General features: G+C 40.6%; 2 protein-coding genes across 2 annotated transcripts in view; one reads left to right on the top strand and one right to left on the bottom strand.

Annotated features, from left to right (window-relative positions):
- Nucleotides 1-7,278: 7,278 nt before the first annotated feature.
- LOC109137054 (NACHT, LRR and PYD domains-containing protein 12) lies at nt 7,279-11,428 on the top strand (the record flags this gene model as incomplete). The annotated part of the gene is made up of 5 exons (XM_027274355.1): nt 7,279-7,406; nt 7,599-7,772; nt 8,926-9,102; nt 9,463-9,636; nt 9,882-11,428. Coding segments are annotated over 5 exons (681 nt in total), but the record flags the coding sequence as incomplete, so codon positions are not given.
- A 903-nt stretch (nt 11,429-12,331) lies between these two features.
- Nucleotides 12,332-19,329, bottom strand: part of LOC104934170 (vasoactive intestinal polypeptide receptor 2) — a 26,936-nt gene continuing 19,938 nt past the window's right edge. The window contains exons 7-13 of the mRNA XM_027274350.1: nt 17,194-17,344; nt 16,563-16,623; nt 16,146-16,215; nt 15,639-15,730; nt 15,353-15,491; nt 14,776-14,817; nt 12,332-14,678 (exon numbers count right to left, since the gene is read on the bottom strand). Coding sequence (XP_027130151.1) covers nt 14,505-14,678; nt 14,776-14,817; nt 15,353-15,491; nt 15,639-15,730; nt 16,146-16,215; nt 16,563-16,623; nt 17,194-17,344 — 729 coding nt within the window. The 3' untranslated portion in view covers nt 12,332-14,504. The remainder of the gene's footprint in view (nt 14,679-14,775; nt 14,818-15,352; nt 15,492-15,638; nt 15,731-16,145; nt 16,216-16,562; nt 16,624-17,193; nt 17,345-19,329) is intronic.

Here is a 19,329-nt window from a genome sequence, read left to right as displayed (position 1 = left end):
AGAGCTGTGTTAAACTTTAACACTGTTACACATTTGTTTTCTTTTGCCATGAAATGTATCAAATATAGCAAGGTTGACAGTCGGGGGATTGTTAAACTTAAACACTGTGTACACTGGTTTTGTTTTCTTTTGACATGAAATGTATCAAATATAGAAGAAGAAAAGCACAAAGTATATAAGACTGACTGTGTCAGTATCATTTTATATTTCATATACTTTTTATATTTCACAAACTTTATATTTATACTGTTATTACCTTGTCTTCTGTTTTTATTCGGAGCCTTGCAACGAAATCTTGCTCAAATGTACATTGTGAATGTTCAGTTGAATGACAATAAAGTCAATCAGAGACAGAGTTCTGTGAACAGTTTGTTTTGGTTTTCTCCATCATTTACTCACATTATGTTTCTGTTTACATCATGAACTGGGAGCAAGTCACATGGTTTAGAAGACACCAGTCCGCGAGGTGTTCAGTTTGTTCAGTCTCCATTTTAAAGTACAGAGCAGACGGAAGGAGGAAGGAAAAGTGTTCTGGTCAGGGTGAGGAGTGTTTAATCAAATTTGACTTATTTCTCTCTGTGGACTGCTGAGAAAGGAAAGAAAGTTGTAATGAACTCAACAGTTTGATTCATCTGTCGACACAAAGTCTGTTTGTTCATACGCAGTCTGCAAAATTCTGCAAAGTTTGGGACTGTTGAACAACCTTTTTCTTGATTCCTGTGTCTGAGCTCACCGTCAGTGTTACTGTTTCACCTCTCCAGACTGACTGAGTCCAGAAGATGGATGCTTCTGTGGAGGAAGAGGAGGACAAGAGCAGAGTCTCCGGATCTCCAGCTGTCTGTCTATGAAGAAACAGTCCTAAAGATCTCTTCCTCCAGGCTTCAGTGATGAATGACCTGGACCCTCAGACACAAAGTAAGGACTGAGCTGACTAACTCATTAATTAGATTTTTTTCATTTCAGTTGCTTTCTGTTTGTGTTTTCTACCCAAATTATTTACCAAACTCTATGACCTGTTATCTTCCTCTTAGTGTCTGTGACAGCTGTCAGTCACTTTGAAAAGCCATAATCTGAACTAAGAGGAGAAGAGGCTAAAAAAAGAACTCCTTAACTGTGAGTTAAACTTAAAACACAACCAGCAAGAAAAATATTGCAAACTTACGTGGATTTAGTGTTTTCCCTCCAAACCTCAGTCTCTGCTGTCCTCTCTTCCTGTCTTCCTTGTCTCTTTTCCCGCCTCTTATTAAAAATAAAAGCTGTCGTTATGCTGCGTTCACAAACACTGGGAAAGGGGAACTTTTTTTTTAAAAAGTGGTTTCCCAGTACATGTCAGTACCAGAGCATTTATTTACCACAGAATAACCTCACTTTAAATCTACAGAGTTGTCCTGCATGTGTGTAATACTGAAATATTATTGATTCTTCTCTGGATTACTAGAGTTTTATTTCTGACTCTGAGTGTCGCTCATTTCCAGCTGCTGCTGACTCATACTGAGGCTTTATATTCCTCTGTGCAGCCTTTGAAAGCAGCAGAGACCATGAATGAATGAATGAATGAATGATGATGTTTGATCTCAGTGACTTGAGCATGAAATAATCAAATTAGAAGTTGAAGTTCTGGTCCTTCCCACCAAATCAGCTGTTTCTCAGAACAGGTAACAGTAAATATTTTGTTGTTCATTTTCTGGAGCTCCTGCTGCTGACCTGCTTTCTGCCTGCAGATGTCATCATTCCCCCTGCTTCCCCTGTTCGAACTGAACTGATATGATTGTTTTCCTTCCATCTTCATCTGAAAAATATTTAATGGAATCATAATTTAGTTCAGTTTGATTGTCTCAGAGACCCACTCATGTTTGTCAGTTGTGTTTCAGTTCATCCATCCAAAGTTTTGTGTTGACATCAAGGTCAGGGGCAGAATCATATGAAACACTAAAATGTGGTTTATGTGTCAAAATGCCATTTAAGCTGTATTATGTTAAGGAAACTAAGCACTGTGATGAACTGTGTTTGTGTTCCCTGTAAGTCTGTAAAGAAAACATTTAGTTCATTTAGTTTGAAGCACTTTAGTTCAAACTTAAACACAACAGATTTTCACATCAAAACGCATTTTATTTCAGTTTGCTGACAACCATGGGTGACACAGATAAAGTTATCATGGTAAACAGATGATCTGTGTGCACACAACACTCACACATGCACATGTGCACCGTGCACCACACCACACACACACACATGACAGTCATGTCATTTGCTGTAAATGGAGAAAGGCGGAGCAGCACTAAGCAGGTGGTGCAGATTGATAAGAACATGGAGGGGCCCTGAAAGGGAAATGTTCAGTTTGTTTACATTCTGAGTGAACTGAGCAGAAGTGCGTAGTGTGCGCATGTTGATTAATGCTCGCTCAGTCTTGTTTGTGACTCTTGAACAAACCTTCTTTTCTTGTGATTCCTGTGTTCTTGAGCTCACAGTCAGTGTTACTGTTTCCACCTCTCAGACTGACTGAAGTCCAGAAGATGATGTTCATGTGGAGGAAGAGGAGGACAGAGCAGAGTCTCCAGATCCATCGTTTGTCTATGAAGAGTGACTCGTCCAAAGTCTCTCCTACTTAGTGATGAACCTGGACCTCAGACACAAAGTAAGAGAACTGATACTAACTCATTTATTTTCAGTTACCTCTGCTGATGTCATGTTTTCTTGATTTTGTGTTGTATGTTCAATTTTCTTCCATTTTTTTTTCTCCTTATTGTGACAAAAATAGAAATCTTTGTTCCGTCTTCCTCTTAGTTCTGTGACAGCTGTCAGTCACCTGAAAAGCTGTAATCTGTCTAAGAGGACAAATTCCTCAAAGATTCATGTGATCTGAATAAAACATGTTGGTGTTTGCAGATTCAGTCCAACAGAGAGAGCAGAGTCTCCCGTCCATCTGTCTGTCTATAGAGGTGAACTGGTCCAAAGATTTCTTCCTCTAGCTTAGTGATGAACCTGGACCCTCAGACACAAAAGGAAGAGACTGTTTTTACTGTAAACTGACCTGATGAAGATGATGCATTGATGATGAAAACAAATGCTCAAAGATTTTATTCATGATGACAGATGCGATTCTGTTTCACAACTACAGGATCTTGTTTTATTTATTTAGAAATAAACTTGAGAACTTTAAGAAAATATTTGATATTTTGTAGTTTACTCTTTAAATGAATACGATGTAAAATATGGTAAGAAAATTCAAAGGTACTATATGATTAACAAGTGTTGAAAACATTAGTAAGTGGACCTTTGAGCTCAGATTCTCTCCACCATTATTGTTCCTGAAGATGAAGACAAACATCCATGGGCAGACTGATGCCGATAATAAAGGGGCAGAAAAAGGTCAAATGAACTTTGGATCCTTGACATGTCTTCACAGAGAGAGAAGGAGTCTGTTCCTTTGGAGGAGCAGCCGTCCTGCTGTGTTTTGTGTCAGGACGTCCTGAAGGATCGGTCTCTACCAGCTGTGGACACTGGTTCTGCCGACACTGCCACCTCATATGGGACCAGTCTGCTTCATCAGGGGACTCTCCTGTCCCCATGTGGAGAAAGATCCAGAACAAGAGTGGACTGCAGACAGCCAGTCAGACCAGCACTGTCCAAAGTAAGAACTGTCCATCTTTACAATGTGACCTGCTGCATTTCATCACATTATGTTATTAGAGACTTACAGTGGTTCATTCAGCCTGTGGAACAACCACAAAACTGAAGAATCATCAAAGTCCATCAGCTTCATCAATGAGCTGAACAGCTTCAGTGCTACATTTAGTTTTTTGAGTTTTCAGAGTTGAATCAGGTTCAAGCAGCCAGTACAGGGAGTGAGAGGGGTGTAGTGTGGGGAACTTGGGTAGGTTGGAGACCAGCTGGGCTGCTTGCATTCTGGATGAACTGCAGAGGTCTGATGGCACATGCAGGAACCAGCCAGGACTGTTGATCATTTTAAGTATCACAGAGGAAGGACAGCCACAGCGAGCTGTTCAGATGAAGAGCTGCTGAGCTCAGCCTGTCGCCCTTTGCTGTCAATCAAACCAAACACAAAAGAGGCTGAGAGAAAAAGAAACATTTCTGATGTTTAACCAAACTTGACTTTGTATAACATTTACTCCTCTATATGTTCCTGTATTGATCTTTTTCTTTTGTCAAACTTGTTTCTCTGTTTTAGTGAGTGGTGGTCTGCAGGAGGTTTTAGATGAAACATAAGATCAGTCTGAAGACCAGATGTGAACGTGTGTGACTGAAGGAAGTGATGAAACAGGAAGTGGAACCCTCCTCAACAGGATCTACACTGAGCTCTACATCACAGAGGGACAGAGTGAAGAGGTTCATACCCAACATGAGGTGAGGCAGCTTGAGACAGCTTCCAGAGAAGGAGACCTCCATGACACTCCCATCAAATGCCACGACATCTTTAAAGCCTTACCTGACCAACAGAGACACATCAGAGTCGCTCTGACACGCGGTCGCTGGCGTTGGAAAAACCTTCTCAGTGCTGAAGTTCACTCTGGACTGGCAGAGGGCTCGGAGAACCAAGATGTCAGTCTGTGTTTCTGCTCTCGTTCAGGGAGCTGAACTTGATCAAGATGAGCGGTTCAGTCTTCTCACGCTGCTCCATGTTTTCCATCCAACATTACAGAAGGTCACAGCAGAGAAGCTCGCTGTCTGTAAACTTCTGTTCATCTTTGACGGCCTGGATGAAAGCAGACTTTCACTGGATTTCAAACAACAAGAGCTCGTGTCTGATGTCACACAGGAGTCATCAGTCAGCGTGCTGTTGAACAAGCCTCATCAAGGGGAATCTGCTTCCCTCGGCTCTCATCTGGATAACTTCCGACCTGCAGCAGCCATCAGATCCCTCCTTCAGTGTTGACAGGTAACAGAAATACGAGGTTCACTGACACTCAGAAGGAGAGAGTACTTCAGGAGGAGAGTCAGTGAGAAGATCTGTCCAGCAGAATCATCTCCACACATCAAGCCTCCAGGAGCCTCCACATCATGTGTCTGATCCCAGTCTTCTGCTGGATCACTGCTACAGTTCTGGACCACATGTTGACCACAGACCAGGAGGGGAGCGCTCCCAAGACCCTGACTGACCTGTACTCACACTTCCTGCTGGTTCAGACAAAGGGAAGAGAAGAGAGTACGATGAAGGACGAACGAGTCCACAGGAGCTGACGGAGGTGACAGGGAAGTTCTTCTGAAGCTGGGGCTGGCGTTTGAACAGCTGAAAAAGAAACATCATGTTCTACCAAGAAGACCTGGAGCAGTGTGGTCTGGTGTCACAGAGGCCTCGGTGTACTCAGGGTTTGTACAAAGATCTTCAAAAAGAGAGAGTGTGATCTTCCAGAAAACAGTCTACTGCTTTGTTCATCTGAGCGTTCAGGAGTTTCTGGCTGCAGTCTACCTGTTTCCACTGTTTCCCCAACAAGAGACATATGTACTGGAGATTTCTTTGGGAAAGACTTCAATACAGTGTCCTTCATGGCCTCTCTCTGGAGTCCAACCAGAGACTCTTAGGAGGCCTGCTGGTTCAGAAAAAGACCAGTTCAAAAAGCACCCAGAGAGCCATCAACAACCTGAAGGAGATGAACATACACAATCTCTCTCCTGACAGAAGCATCAACATCTTCCACTGTCTGATGGAGATGAACAATGACTCAGTCCATCAGAAGATCCAAGAGTTCCTGAAGTCAGAGAACAGATCAGAGAAGAAACTCTCTGAGATCCACTGCTCAGCTCTGGCCGAAATGCTGCAGATGTCAGAGGAGGTTCTGGATGAGTTGGACCTGAACAAGTACAACACATCAGAGGAGGGACGACGGAGACTGATTCCAGCTGTGAGGAACTGCAGAAAGGCTAAGTAAGTCCAGATGTGATGAACATTATAAATCAGTGTAGATTAGTAGTTTAGTTCTTCAGATATTCACAATCTAAAATTCTTATTATTAAAATATATGTAGCTGACATTGTGTGAAAGGCAGGATACACCTAGAGTTTGTCACCAGGCTGACACATTTTTACTCACTGTGGAATTGTTTTTCATATATTAGTCCTACACCTTTATGGAGCACAATCAGCACAATGTTCTTTTTTTTTTTTTTGACTGGAAGAAATGTGATATCAGATGATAACTGCTATTTTTACATTGGCCTTTCAAATCTGCAGGCAGGTTGTGGGGTAAACCAGTTTTATATTATTTTTATCCTTGTTTTTTATTCTTAATGAAATGCTTTTCTCAGTTGTATTTGTATCAAACTGTATTTCATCTATTTTGTAATCTGTTTTTATCTTAACTTCAACTAAACTAAACCTGTTTTTAAAAGTGTTGTGTAGATCATTTTTGTTTCTTTTTTAGTTGAGTAAGCTATGTAACTTTTGCTAAAGCAGCCATTTTGGCCTCAAATGACAGACATAAGATAAAGTTATACTTATATACAATATCTATCTAAAAATCACTAACATTAACTGACATTAGCTATCATAACCTGCTGGTCATACCAGACAAAGACTTGCACATCAATAAGTTGTTTCATCGTCTTCTTTCGAAGTCTTTCCTTATATTCTGTTACTCACAGAAAGAAATTCAGGTGTTTTCTTTCTTTTTTGATGTAGAGAAGCAGCAGTGCACAGAAGTGCACAGCTTCCACCAATAATGATGATTTCATAAAAACACATTTTGTAATGTTTGTCATCGCAGACTTTCTGGCTGTAAACTCTCAGCGACTCACTGTGAAATCGTGGCCTCAGCTCTGAAGTCCAACCCCTCCCATCTGACAGAGCTGGACCTGAGCTACAACAAGCTGCAGGATTCAGGAGTGAAGACACTGTCTGTTGGACTGGAGAGTCCAAACTGTAGACTGCAGACTCTGAGGTCAGTTCACAGACTGTAGTTAATGTAGTTTTTTTTTTGGTCCATATTCAATTCAAATCATTGACTTATGTTTTTTAATTTTTTGGGTTATAAAAATATTTTTTTGTTTTCTGTCGATTTGTATTTGATCTGTATAAATGTTGTGCTGACGTTTGGATGATGTCTGTAGAAGGCTGACATTATGATAATTCACGATAACACAATGACAAAGTCACTCTACTCATTTTAGAGAAAAGCTCATTAGGACATAGTAATGTTGAGCTGCACATTTCAAACCTGAACACATCTGATTGGATTATATATATATTTTTCTCAACGTCATTTATTCTTCATTCAGTTTGAGGAGTTGCAGGTTGTCAGAGATCAGCTCTGCGTCTCTGGCCTCAGCTCTGAAGTCCAACCCCTCCCATCTGACAGAGCTGGACCTGAGCTACAACAAGCTGCAGGATTCAGGAGTGAAGCTGCTGTGTGATTTTCTGGAGAGTCCACACTGTAGACTGAAGACTCTGAGGTCAGTTCACTGACTCTCTGTTACTATTGTAGATCTGATGTTTAATTAACACAATGACAAAGTCACTCTACTCATTTTAGAGAAAAGCTCATTGATTAGGACATAGTAATGTTGAGCTGCACATTTCAAACCTGAACACATCTGATTGGATAATAAATGGATTTTTATCAACATCATTTATTCTTTATTCAGATTGGAGGACTGCAGTTTGTCAGAGATCAGCTGTGTTTCTCTGGCCTCAGCTCTGAAGTCCAACCCCTCCCATCTGACAGAGCTGGACCTGAACTATAATGACCTGCAGGATTCAGGAGTGAAGCTGCTGTGTGATTTTCTGGAGAGTCCACACTGCAGACTGCAGACTCTCAGGTCAGACACCATTTTTTACTTCTGTGCTGAGAAGACTCTCAGGTCAGACACCATTTTTTACTTCTGTGCTGAGATGAATATGATGTGAAAGTTGTGGTGACACTAAACTGCAGACATCAGGCTGATATTATACTGATCCACACTGAGTATCTGAATGCTAAAGTCTATTTTCTTCTTCTGTGGTTTAGTCCATTGACTGTGGCAGCTCAATGTTGAGCTGCACATTTCAAACCTGAATATAACAAGAAAAATCTACACTGGATAATTCACTGTGAACCTCTGGATTTTCATCTTATATTCCCATCATGTTTTTGTTTAAATAGATGATAATAAAAATACATACATACAATAAATAAATATTTTCTATTTCAACAGAGTATAACAAATCTATTCAGTATTTCCTTTTTCCAACATTTTGATGAAGCTATATGATGCTTATACTGACTGACTAACTTAGTATGTTAAGGAAAACCCCCACAGATTTTTTTCTGTTCGAGTTGGAGACACAACATTTTCTGGGGAAACTGTCAAGACTTGAAGACATCAACATTATAGATTTCACATATTTATCATGATGATGTTGATGTTGATTTTCTTTTAAAAAATTTAAAAAAGAAACCTCAAATATGAGGATGAATATCAGATTTACACTGGATCAAAGTATGTTATTGAAGCTGAAGATGTTTTGAAATAAATGGTGCCAAACATTTGATATACTCCATGTAGTTTTTAATGAGATAGACATTTCTATATATTATATTTAGTCGTTAGTCACACAGGGTTACTCATTTTATCCCACAGAAATACATGAAAAAAAGGAAGTTGAGGAAAACTGCTGTAGCCTCAAACTTTGACCCATCTAAAGAATTTCAAGGGATTTGTGCTGAGTTCAGCAAGTCCTTTAGGAACTTGAAAAGGAACTTCTAAATTCCCACTGTGGACATTAACGAGACAAAAGATGCTTTACATTGTAAATATTGTCGATGTCTTTAGCATTACGTTGTCATTAATATTAATGAGAGGTCTTTGTCACTTGTATTTGACAGTTTTGAATCTGCATCCGGTTGGTCAGCTCTGAACAGATTATTAAACATTGAATGATATCAAACAGGAACAGTGTCTTCTAAAGTTACATAATTTATTCTTTATTCAGTTTGAGGAGCTGCAGTTTGACAGAGATCAGCTGTGCTTCTCTGGCCTCAGCTCTGAAGTCCAACCCCTCCCATCTGACAGAGCTGGATCTGAGTGGAAACATCGACCTGCAGGATTCAGGAGTGAAGCTGCTGTGTGATTTTCTGGAGAGTCCACACTGCAGACTGAAGACTCTGAGGTCAGTTCACTGACTCTCTACTGTTACTATTGTAGATCTGATGTTTAATTAACAAGTGAACCTAATTTATGTTCAGACATAACTTACATCCATAAAGTTGTAAATGTCCTTTTGTTCATATTTTCATGTTTGTTGTATTAAATTTAGTCTGCAGTCACAAAGACTTGTGTTTCTGAAAGAAACTGTAGAAAATGTCTCTGTTAGTGGTTAAAGTCAATGAATGTTTAGAACTGTTTCAATGTGTTTACACAAATAATATCTGATCGTTGATACTGATTCTTCAGAACACACAGACAGACAGACAGACATCTGATTGGATTATAAATGTATTTTTGTCAACATCATTTATTCTTTATTCAGATTGAGGCGCTGCAGTTTGTCAGAGATCAGCTGTGCTTCTCTGGCCTCAGCTCTGAAGTCCAACCCCTCCCATCTGACAGAGCTGGATCTGGCTGACAACGACCTGCAGGATTCAGCAGTGAAGCCTCTGTCTGATCTTGTGGAGAGTCCACACTGCAGTTTGCAGACTCTGAGGTCAGTAGAGGGTTGCAGTCAGTCCATGTTGGTCTCAGCAGTATTGTACTAAACACAGTTAGTATCAAAGCACAGATCCAGTATTTCCTGTAAACCTCCGACCTTCTCAGCGGCTGCTTTCCTCAGTGAAGCTGTGAGAGGAGAACGGTGACAGGCTGTGCTGCATCACTGACTGACAGCTGATGAAGGGAGTCTCTGTAAACACTGGTTCATGAATTCTGTTGTCTGTCTGCTTCTCTCATCAGGTGGTGGCCCATGTCACACCGTGAGTGACTAAGAGAGGGTCAGCTGAGTCCTGATGATCCAGAGAGGTTGAAGCAGCAGCATCAGCTCTGACTGGGCCATGTTACTGGGAGGTGGAGTGGAGAGGAGAGCTTCATCCAGCAGAGACTGACGGAGGAATCTAGTTCATTACAACAGATTGTTAAAACAGAAAACTTCTGAATCTTAATCACTAATAATGACACTGAACTATATGTAGTTTGTATCTTCATGTAATGTCAGTGATTAAAATGTTCTGGTGTTAGTGTGTGATCAAACACAATATTGACTTTTTACCAAAATCCAACTTTAATCAATGTTTTTATATTAACAATGAATCAAATGGCAATGGGACAGGTTCATAGAAACAAATCCAGACATAGTTCCGTTTTCTGCTTTAACAATGGAAATGTTTGTTATAGTTTCTCACATCGTGATCGTTTGTATTAAACAAAGCGACGCTCATTTCCAAACAGGTCATTTGAGGTTAATGACGAGGCACCTCAAATAAAACAGATTTGTCTTGATTTTTTCATTTTAATGTTAACAACAGAAGCTAACACAGAAGTCACAGATTCACTGGTCTTACCACATCGAGTCATATTCACTAATAACTCGGTCCAAAGAAAAGAAACCACGATTCAACCATTATGAAAAGCCAATCTGTGTTAGCGCCTCAGGACTCCAGACTTCAGCAGTCCTGGTCCAAGGACACACTGGAGAACCTCCAATCCTGTATCCTGTTATAAACATTAGGATTTATACTGGGGTTAAGATGTTTTAACTCATATAATGTGTGTTTCCTGTTTTTTGCATGTCTCGTGCACGTCCCTTATCTGGACTGTGTTTTGCTGAGGATGGCAGGGAGAGATAATTGTAGATCAGTAGTTCAAGGACAGGAGAGACAAGGACGTGAGAAACAGGCCTGTGTGAAGTGTAATTTTGATACATAATTGTCACAAGTTGGGTTTTTGTTCTGTCTCGTCATTTCCTGTTTTATTTTGATATTTACCTGTCCTCTCGTTTCAGGTCACTTGTCCTTCCTCATGTGTCCCCGCCCTGATTGTTTCCACCTGTTCCCCATTACCCTGTGTATATATTGTCTGCGCCTCCCTTTGTCTTGTGCCAAAGTGCTTCGTCCTATGATTGATCACCAAAGCCTTCTTTCGTGCCTGTCCACAGCCTTAGCCTTGTTGCTTGAGTGTTCCTTTGTTTTTTGCCTCGATTGAGTGATTTTTTTTTTGTTGTAAATTTCTTAGTATAGCCGTTTGTTTCATTGAGCTTAGTTTACTTGTTTTTTCATCCTCCCGAGGACATTCAGTTATGCATAATGTTTTGCAGCCTTTTGATTTTCCTCCTTTTGTAAATGAATTTGATTTAGTTAATTTTTCATAACGCAATTTAGAGTTTTTTCCTCCCTTTGGAGTGACTTTTGGTTTTCCCTAGTTTTAGGCCTGTTTTATAGCCTGCCTTAGCCTCACTGTCGAGGGTTTTTTGTTATTCTAAATAAAACAGCTCTCTGTCACCTCTGCGTTCGAGTCCAGCCTGATAATAATGTTCACTGCTGAGCAGACTCATCAGTGAGGGAGGTATCCGAGATGGCCCATTTAAAAAAATGTATAAGAACCAACTGTTAGAGCTCCTCGAGGAGCCTTTTCTCTGTAATCCCTCTTGTGTGTTGCACTGTCAAAACGCTCCTTCTTGTACAAGAATAATAAATTCAACTTAAACTTTGATACTTTGAATCCAGTCTTCCTTATTCAAGGGTTTTTCTTTAGAAATTCCCGTAACAGCCTGTACCTGAAATCAAATTATCTGTGCAAACAGAGCACCTTTGCCCTTAAAGATCATTCAGAATTTATAACCTTAAATGCACGAGGAATACTTTCCCACCATCACTCTTTGGATAAATGCACCATGCGCTGTCATTGGTCTGTGCGTGTTGCCATTCAGGTTTGGCTGGTATCAGCCTTTCTTGTCTTTGAGTTTCACCTTTACCAACAAGATAACGTCCACCTCTCAGAAATGTTTGCATAACTCCAACGTGCTGAAATATGAACCCTCCCAGGGGAAAATAAAGTCTCTCAACAATAAATTAGTTCCACACTTCAGTCTGTCTTCTTCTATTTACCAGTGGAGCAGCATACTCTCTTCCTCATTGACCTCTGACCTCTCATAGCATGGATCACTGTGAGCTGTCAAGTGCAGATAAACAGCAGTGATGGGCTTTCTCCTGGCCAATGGAAACACAAACACTAGATAAGGTCAGAAAGTGTCTGTAGAAGCAGATGGAACCACTGGGTCCCTGTTTAGTTCTGAGCCATGGGATGAACATATATTTGTCATAATTTTCTAATAACATATAAAATAATAGAACATTTAGGACATTTTACATTTCCTAATTTTTAGTTTTTAATGGGAGTATTTTTACATCGAGTTTGTATCAGTACTTTTACTTTATGGATACTGAATACTTCCTCCACCACCGCATCTCGTCAGGTATTTCAATATATTGAGTCATTAAAAACAGAAATTCATAGACATATTTATAAAACATTAGGTTATACAATCATAAAGTCTGTGTGCAGTGCACAATAGAAAGAACAAACCTGACTCTGTCTCTATGATAAAAGCTTTTATACATAAAACGTCACAGTCACAGGTTTACAGTGGTGTTCAAAAGATTACAAATGTCTCAGTCTCCCTCGGCCTCATGTACATAACCAACATTAATACACTCAATTGTGTAAAAAAAAAAAAAGACAAGACATAAAATACAAAACAATCATTCTTTGTACAAAGCAAGGCTCTTTTGTTGGCTGTTTGTAAGCCGACTGCTTGTGTCACACGTTTACTGTTGCGGAGGGTTAGACTGATGTATCAGTTTGCTGATATTCTTAAAACTGAACGTCACATATCATTAATTTTCATTTCAGGATGCTGATGTGATGAATTACGGAAGAGGATTAGGTCTCAAACTCAGAATTCTGACATGTGGCCCTAATCCTCGTCCGTAATGGATAACCTTGCCTGTTAAAAATATACTCTGACCATAATTTATTCTTTCATTTACTTCACTTAAAGGCAATGATTCTCTTGTACTGAGGAATACTGGTCTATAGCTTCATACCCTGGAGGGAAACACTTAAATCCAAGACCAATTCAAAAACATCAGTACAAAATTGAAAATAACAGAAAAGCCCTCAATTTGTCACAAAAACACACAACGAACAGAAAAGATGGATAATCACGATTTACGTGAGCTACAGTAACCTGTATGTTTCCTGAACTCTGTTAAGGACAGTAGTTCCCAACATGTGGGTCGGGACCCCAGCAATGGTCCCACGTATACGATCACACACTGCAAATACAGAGAAATTACCATCGCCTACCAAAGCGAATGAGCACGTTCGGTCTTTGTTGTTGGTCGATGCTCTCTAAGTTGAAACTGTACACGTAAGAAATCCTGCAAATTCACCCATGTGTGGCCATGGCCTAAATCTGAGGCGTGAGATGATTCACCAGGAACGGCAAGCAGAACGTTTTTTTTTTTCTTGTGAGCTACTGGATAATTTTACCAGTTCAAGCTGTTGAAAATATTTGAAATATACTGAAACAAGTCTTAAAAAAAACATGAATCTTTTCTTAAAGTTGTCACAGCTGGTAGACATTTGAATCTAACAGGTTGCAAAGAAGATTCAGTGAGTATCTAGCTTATTGCAACCTCCTCGCCTCACCCTCTCCTTCCCGTGAAGAAGAAGCTACAGTGGTCTTGGTAAAAAAGCACAAAAATGACGATAGTGTCTGTCTGCTCTGGGCTACTGTAGGAGCCAGGGGAAAAAAACAAACAAACTAAAAAATATGATTCTTATTTTCAGTTGATTATACACTAATTAAAACACAGCTATGAATATTATCTTCCCTTTTTGACACTCCCTGTAATTAAAGCCACACAGTCACGACTCCGACAGTTCAGGTGAATCTAACATGAAATGGACGTGACGTCATGTCTGCCTGGTCTGCTTCTTTGGATCCACTATAATTCAAAAAATAACAATAAATAATCACAAGCCTATGATTGTCATAATGTGTAACTTTGGTTATTAATCAAATTTTATAACATATTTCAAATACATTGATTATTGCTTTTGGTCTTTGTGGTAAATTTGGAGCGTGTTCATCTAAAAACAAGATATTAACCCCAAAGAAAATCAAAAATCATGCAGCTGTATAAAATATCTGTGGCACAAAACTGATTAAAACTTATCAAAGGTAATGGTCGTCTTCAGTATAGCAACATGAAACATTCAGCTGTCTCCCAGAAATATGCAACAACTGGAAATATTTATTATAATATAATATTTTTTATAATGTTTAATGGTGTGAAAGGAAGAACCGATATTTGATGCAGGTCTCTGTTCTGCATGATTTCAACTGATTTATGAGTTCAAGTGACGAACACAGTCCAACAGGAAGTCCAGGTTCAATCCCTGCAGTAGAAAAACGATATGTCTGTAAAAGTGTCTTTGAGTGACCGTACGCAGTCACTCTTGATATGAGCATCAGTTCGGAGTGTTTTTCCAAAAACAGATCGCCTCTGTCCGTGGTCAGAGCATGGTGATCTCAGTCTGCAGGATGGACTGAGCTCGGGAGTTCCTGGGAAACTGAGCGGAGTGTTCAGTGCCGTTACGGCTGACCGACATGGCGTGCAGCCTGTAGTCCCGCCCCACGTAACGCTTGAGCGATAAACTCCTCCACGTCCTCCTCAACTCGCTCTGGACCTTTTCACACACAAACAAAGCAAAGAGTTCAGCGTCTGCGAAGTAAAGCCGAGGATTTAATTTTCAGAATTCTGTGTGTGTGTGTGTGTGGACTCACCTCGCTGTTGAGGAAACAATAAAGGACGGCCACAATTAGACCCTGAAACACACAAATACACACTGTTACTGATTAATGGAGTTTTTATAAACTGGGTTCGGGAATAACGGCCACGCCTCGTACTCAATTTCCGTTCTCCACGTACTTAAGCACTCCTTTTCCTTCCACTCCTTCTTTGACGCCGCTGTCACATCCCATCCCCCCATACCCTCTTTCTTGCTTCGTCTCCCCTTTTCTCATCTCCATCCCCCCAGGTTCCTTCCAGGATTTTTCCGGTCAAACTCAGGACCACTCTGCCGATGGTCATCCCTTCCTCCCTCCCTTCATCCCTCACCCTAACATCCCTCATCCTCCAACCCTCATCCCTCCATCCCTCAAACCCTCAAACCCTCTAACCCCCTCTTTCCCTAAACCCTCCCGTTGCATATCACCCATGCTTCCCGAATGTCACTTGTAATAAACATGTTTAAACTCCATCTGTACGGGCGTGGTCCTTGTTAGTGAAAGAAAGATTAAAAAAACAACTCTGACATAAAATGACATTCGCATGTAAGAAGTGAAACCTGCCGTATGTTACCTGGAAGGATCCGAGGGCGAGTTCAAAAAAGATCTTGATGCGTTCCATGTTTTTGTTAGTCGGCTCCATCATGTAGGCGAACACTACGTAGTTGATCCCGAACAGAGGGATCAACAGGAGGGTGGACTTAGCCAGACGGCTAGAGAAAACACACAAGATAAAATAAGAAGTCACCGTTAAGCAGATCCATTAAAATCATACGACAGAGTAGAAAGTCTAAGGTCAGCATCAGGACACAATCATGAAAGGAAGAAGTGAAATATGTCATGGTGTTCTGGGAGTGTACCTATACTGTGACTGCTCATTTCCTCCGACATCAGTGCAGCGCAGTTTCTGTACCAGGATCCGGATGATGCTGATGAACAGAATGAAGCTGATCTTGTAGAGAAACACAAAGCAGAGAGACAGTCAGATCCAAAACCTGTGAAACATTACATCTAGAAAAAGTCCAACGTTTCAAGGTACAAAAGTATCAAACTGACTCAACACAAACATGTTGCTGGTTAACATAGAAACAAGCAGCAAACTTGGAGAGAAGTAAAGTTCAGGATGGCGATGCTGCCAAACACGCTTATCTTATCTGAGACTTAACTTTGCTTTCAGGTGTTTCACCTCTGACTGAGCAGCTTTCAGACTGTAAACACTGGCATGTCATACTAAGCTGATAAATGAAAAAGTGTAAAATGTTCTTTAGTTGATAAAAATTACTTTAGCAGTAAAATAAAATTAAAAAAGGAGTCATGACATGAAAAATTCTAACCGCACTATAATGAAATGATTGTACAAAACTCACAATGACACATGCCGTGATGGGCCAGTTGATCAATCTGTTGGGGATGGGGTTGTCATTGATCTCCCAACACCTGAGAAGAAGAGAATAAGTCAGTGAGCTTTTTATATTTTTATAATGTCGGTTTGGTTTATAGGAAAGATAATCAGCTGCCTCAAATCTCTACTGGAAACCAGTCAGTCTTAGTTAGTCTTAGTTTAAGCAGTGCATCTTAAACTGGGAGAACAAAAAGAGTCAACAAAGAATAAAAGATTCCTTTCCACATGTTATTCTTTAGGGTTATTTTGTTCGGTGTGAGAAATGTGACGCCTGACATCATAAAGAAGTGTAACTTTATCACTTTCTAATCCTGGCTGCAGTACTAATAAAAACCACAAGAGGCTGACAGTCTCCCTTCATTTTACAGTCGTGCAGTCTCACCTTATGTCCTCCAGGTTTATCCTACAGATGATCCACGCAACCATGAAAACAAAAGGGATTCCTGAGAGACAGAGGAGAGCGAGTCTGTTTAGATTCTCAGTCTGCCAGACACAGAACATCCTCATGAGGTGCCATGCAGGAAAAATGACGTCTCCAAACACACACACACACAAACACAGCTGGAGCTAAATGGTGATGCATTAGGGAGGAAGTGTTGGTAAAGTGGTGATGGATGGTGGAAGGAGGTGTCACATGGCAGCAGCAGAGACAGAACGGAACTGAGCGAACGCAGAGGCCAGGAGACTGTTTACAACCCGACCTTTTACAAATTACACTGATCCACTTCAAGAGCATGACGCACTGTCTGTCCGTCCGTCTGTCTGTGCATGTGTGTGCAAGAAATGTTTCTGCAGAAATGATGCAGTTCGCTCAGTCCTGAGAGGAAAGTTATGAACTTATTTTCTCTCTTGTCGAGAGTTAGATGACAAAATCTACCCGTATCTTGTGTCTTTGTAGTAAATATGAAGCTACATGACGTAGGTAAGTATGGTATAAGGTTTGGGGGTTGTGTTGCAGTATATCTGTGCATAAAATAAAATGAAATAAAAACTCCTGTCGTGGTGCATCCTACCCCAGCCGATGAGCATGTAGGCGGAGAGGCGAATGGAGACGTTGTGGATGACGAGCAGCAGTGTGTGCAGGTAGAGACCCTCTATCAGCAGCCAGAAGAAGTTGGCCATGATGGAGTAGTGGAAGAACACTAGGCTGGCCTTGCAGCCCACCTAAAATAACAACAACAGACTGTATTACATACATAATGACAACAGCACATACAAAAAAAAAAAAAAATATATATAGCTATCACACACTACCTGCGTGTTCAGTGTCCATGCCCACCCCAACTAGGTTTAGGGCAGCGGTGGCAGGCAAAAGCATCAAATTTAAGTTTGTTATAACACAAAAAAAAAAAAAACGATGAAAGAAAGAAGGTTTGAATAGACAATACTGTAATCAGTCTTGAGACATTTAATATGCTCCTCGTTTTAAATTTAAAACGAGGAGCATATTAAATGTCTCAGACTGATACAGGTCATTGTCTATTAAACACTTTATTCCTTATGTTTTTTTTTTTTGTGTATAACAAACTTAAATTTATGCTGCCTGCAACAACCGCTGCCATAAACAAACTAGTTGGGAGGCATGGACACTGAACACGCAGGTAGTGTGTGATAGCTATAAATACGTAGGACGGAGGAAAAGACTGACAACCACAGATAAAAAGTCTGGCCGACTATTACCTGTTCCGACTGCTACATTCTGTCATTAAAACTATTTATGTCATAGTTTTTTTGTAAACAAACCTTACTTTGTTGGCTGCAACCACGCTTGCCAAAAAAGTTGGGTACATGGACACTGCCTGGGCCTAGATTGGAAAATCAGAAAATCACTAAACTGCACAACAAGTGCAAAATTAAGACTCTACCATGCTATACTGTAAAGCCAAAAATCGCAACACATTCTGGGCCCAGCTCATCCAGTTTTCACTGACGAAAGCAGAAATTTTTGTTTTGGGGGGAAATCATGTCAACATCATGAACTGGCCCATTGTCCATGGTGCACCAACGTTCTCGGTCTGAGTCCGCCTTGGTAAGCTTCAAAATCAACCCAGACCCTAGTAGGATGGATGGTGATTTTAATTTTACATAGGGTCCCAACTTTTCAGGCTCCGGGTGTATAAATCTAATATATATATATATTAATATATCTTATATATATTTTTTTTTTTTTGTATGAGCTGTTGTCCAAATATGTTGTAATACGTCTTTGGTTTTCTTTTAGTAGGCTGCACGGGCACGCCAGTGTTCTTCCCTACTCCATCATGGCCAATCTTTGGTTCTTAGAGGGTCTCTACCTGCACACACTGCTGTCGTCATCAAACGTATCTCGCCTTCTCCGCCTACATTTGCTCATCGGGGGCTGGGGTGGATGCACACGGCAGAGTTTTTATTCATTTACTTTTCTGCACAGAGCTACTGCAAACCCAACCCCCAAAACCTATACCATACTTATTACGTCATGTAGCTTCATATTTACTCCAAAGACCAAGATTACGGGTAAGATTTTGTCATTAATCTCGGACAAGAGAGGAAAATAAGTTCATAACTCCTCCAGGACTGACGGAACTGCATCCTTTCGCAGAAATTTCTTGCACACACATGCATAGAAAGACGGAGGACAGCATGCGTCATGCTCTTGAAGTGATCAGGTAATTTGTAAACGGTGGGTTGTAAAACAGTCTCCTGGCCTCTGCGTTCGCTCAGTCCGTTCTTTCTGCTGTGAATGTGGGGACACCTCCTTCCCCCACCCATCACCACTTTACAACCCTCCTCCCTATGATTCACCATTTAGCTCAGCTGTGTTTGTGTGTGTGTGTGTTTTGCTTTTCGAGTATCGTCATTTCTTTCCGCCCACTGTTGGCATCCACTTCTATTCGTATCCGGTTTCCAGTTCTTGTCTGGCAGACTGCGATTCTAACCACAGACCCCGCGCCTCTCCTTTCTGTCTTCTTCTCTTTTCCCCACGGAAGCCCCTTGTTTTTGGTTTCTCTGTGTTTTGCTGTTCCTGGTTCCCATGTTCCCTTGCTTTTGTTTGGATTTTCTATTTTCAAATCTCTGCCGCCTTGGTTCCATTACTGTGTCCCCCTGCCATGACTGTTCACTTGTATTCTCGTGCTTACACTATAGGAACTTTGGTGCACCTCCGGTCC

This window comes from Larimichthys crocea, chromosome XXIII (assembly GCF_000972845.2).
Source record: "Larimichthys crocea isolate SSNF chromosome XXIII, L_crocea_2.0, whole genome shotgun sequence".
In the NCBI taxonomy this organism is placed as follows: domain Eukaryota; kingdom Metazoa; phylum Chordata; class Actinopteri; family Sciaenidae; genus Larimichthys; species Larimichthys crocea.
This window is presented reverse-complemented; position numbering and strand designations above follow the sequence as displayed.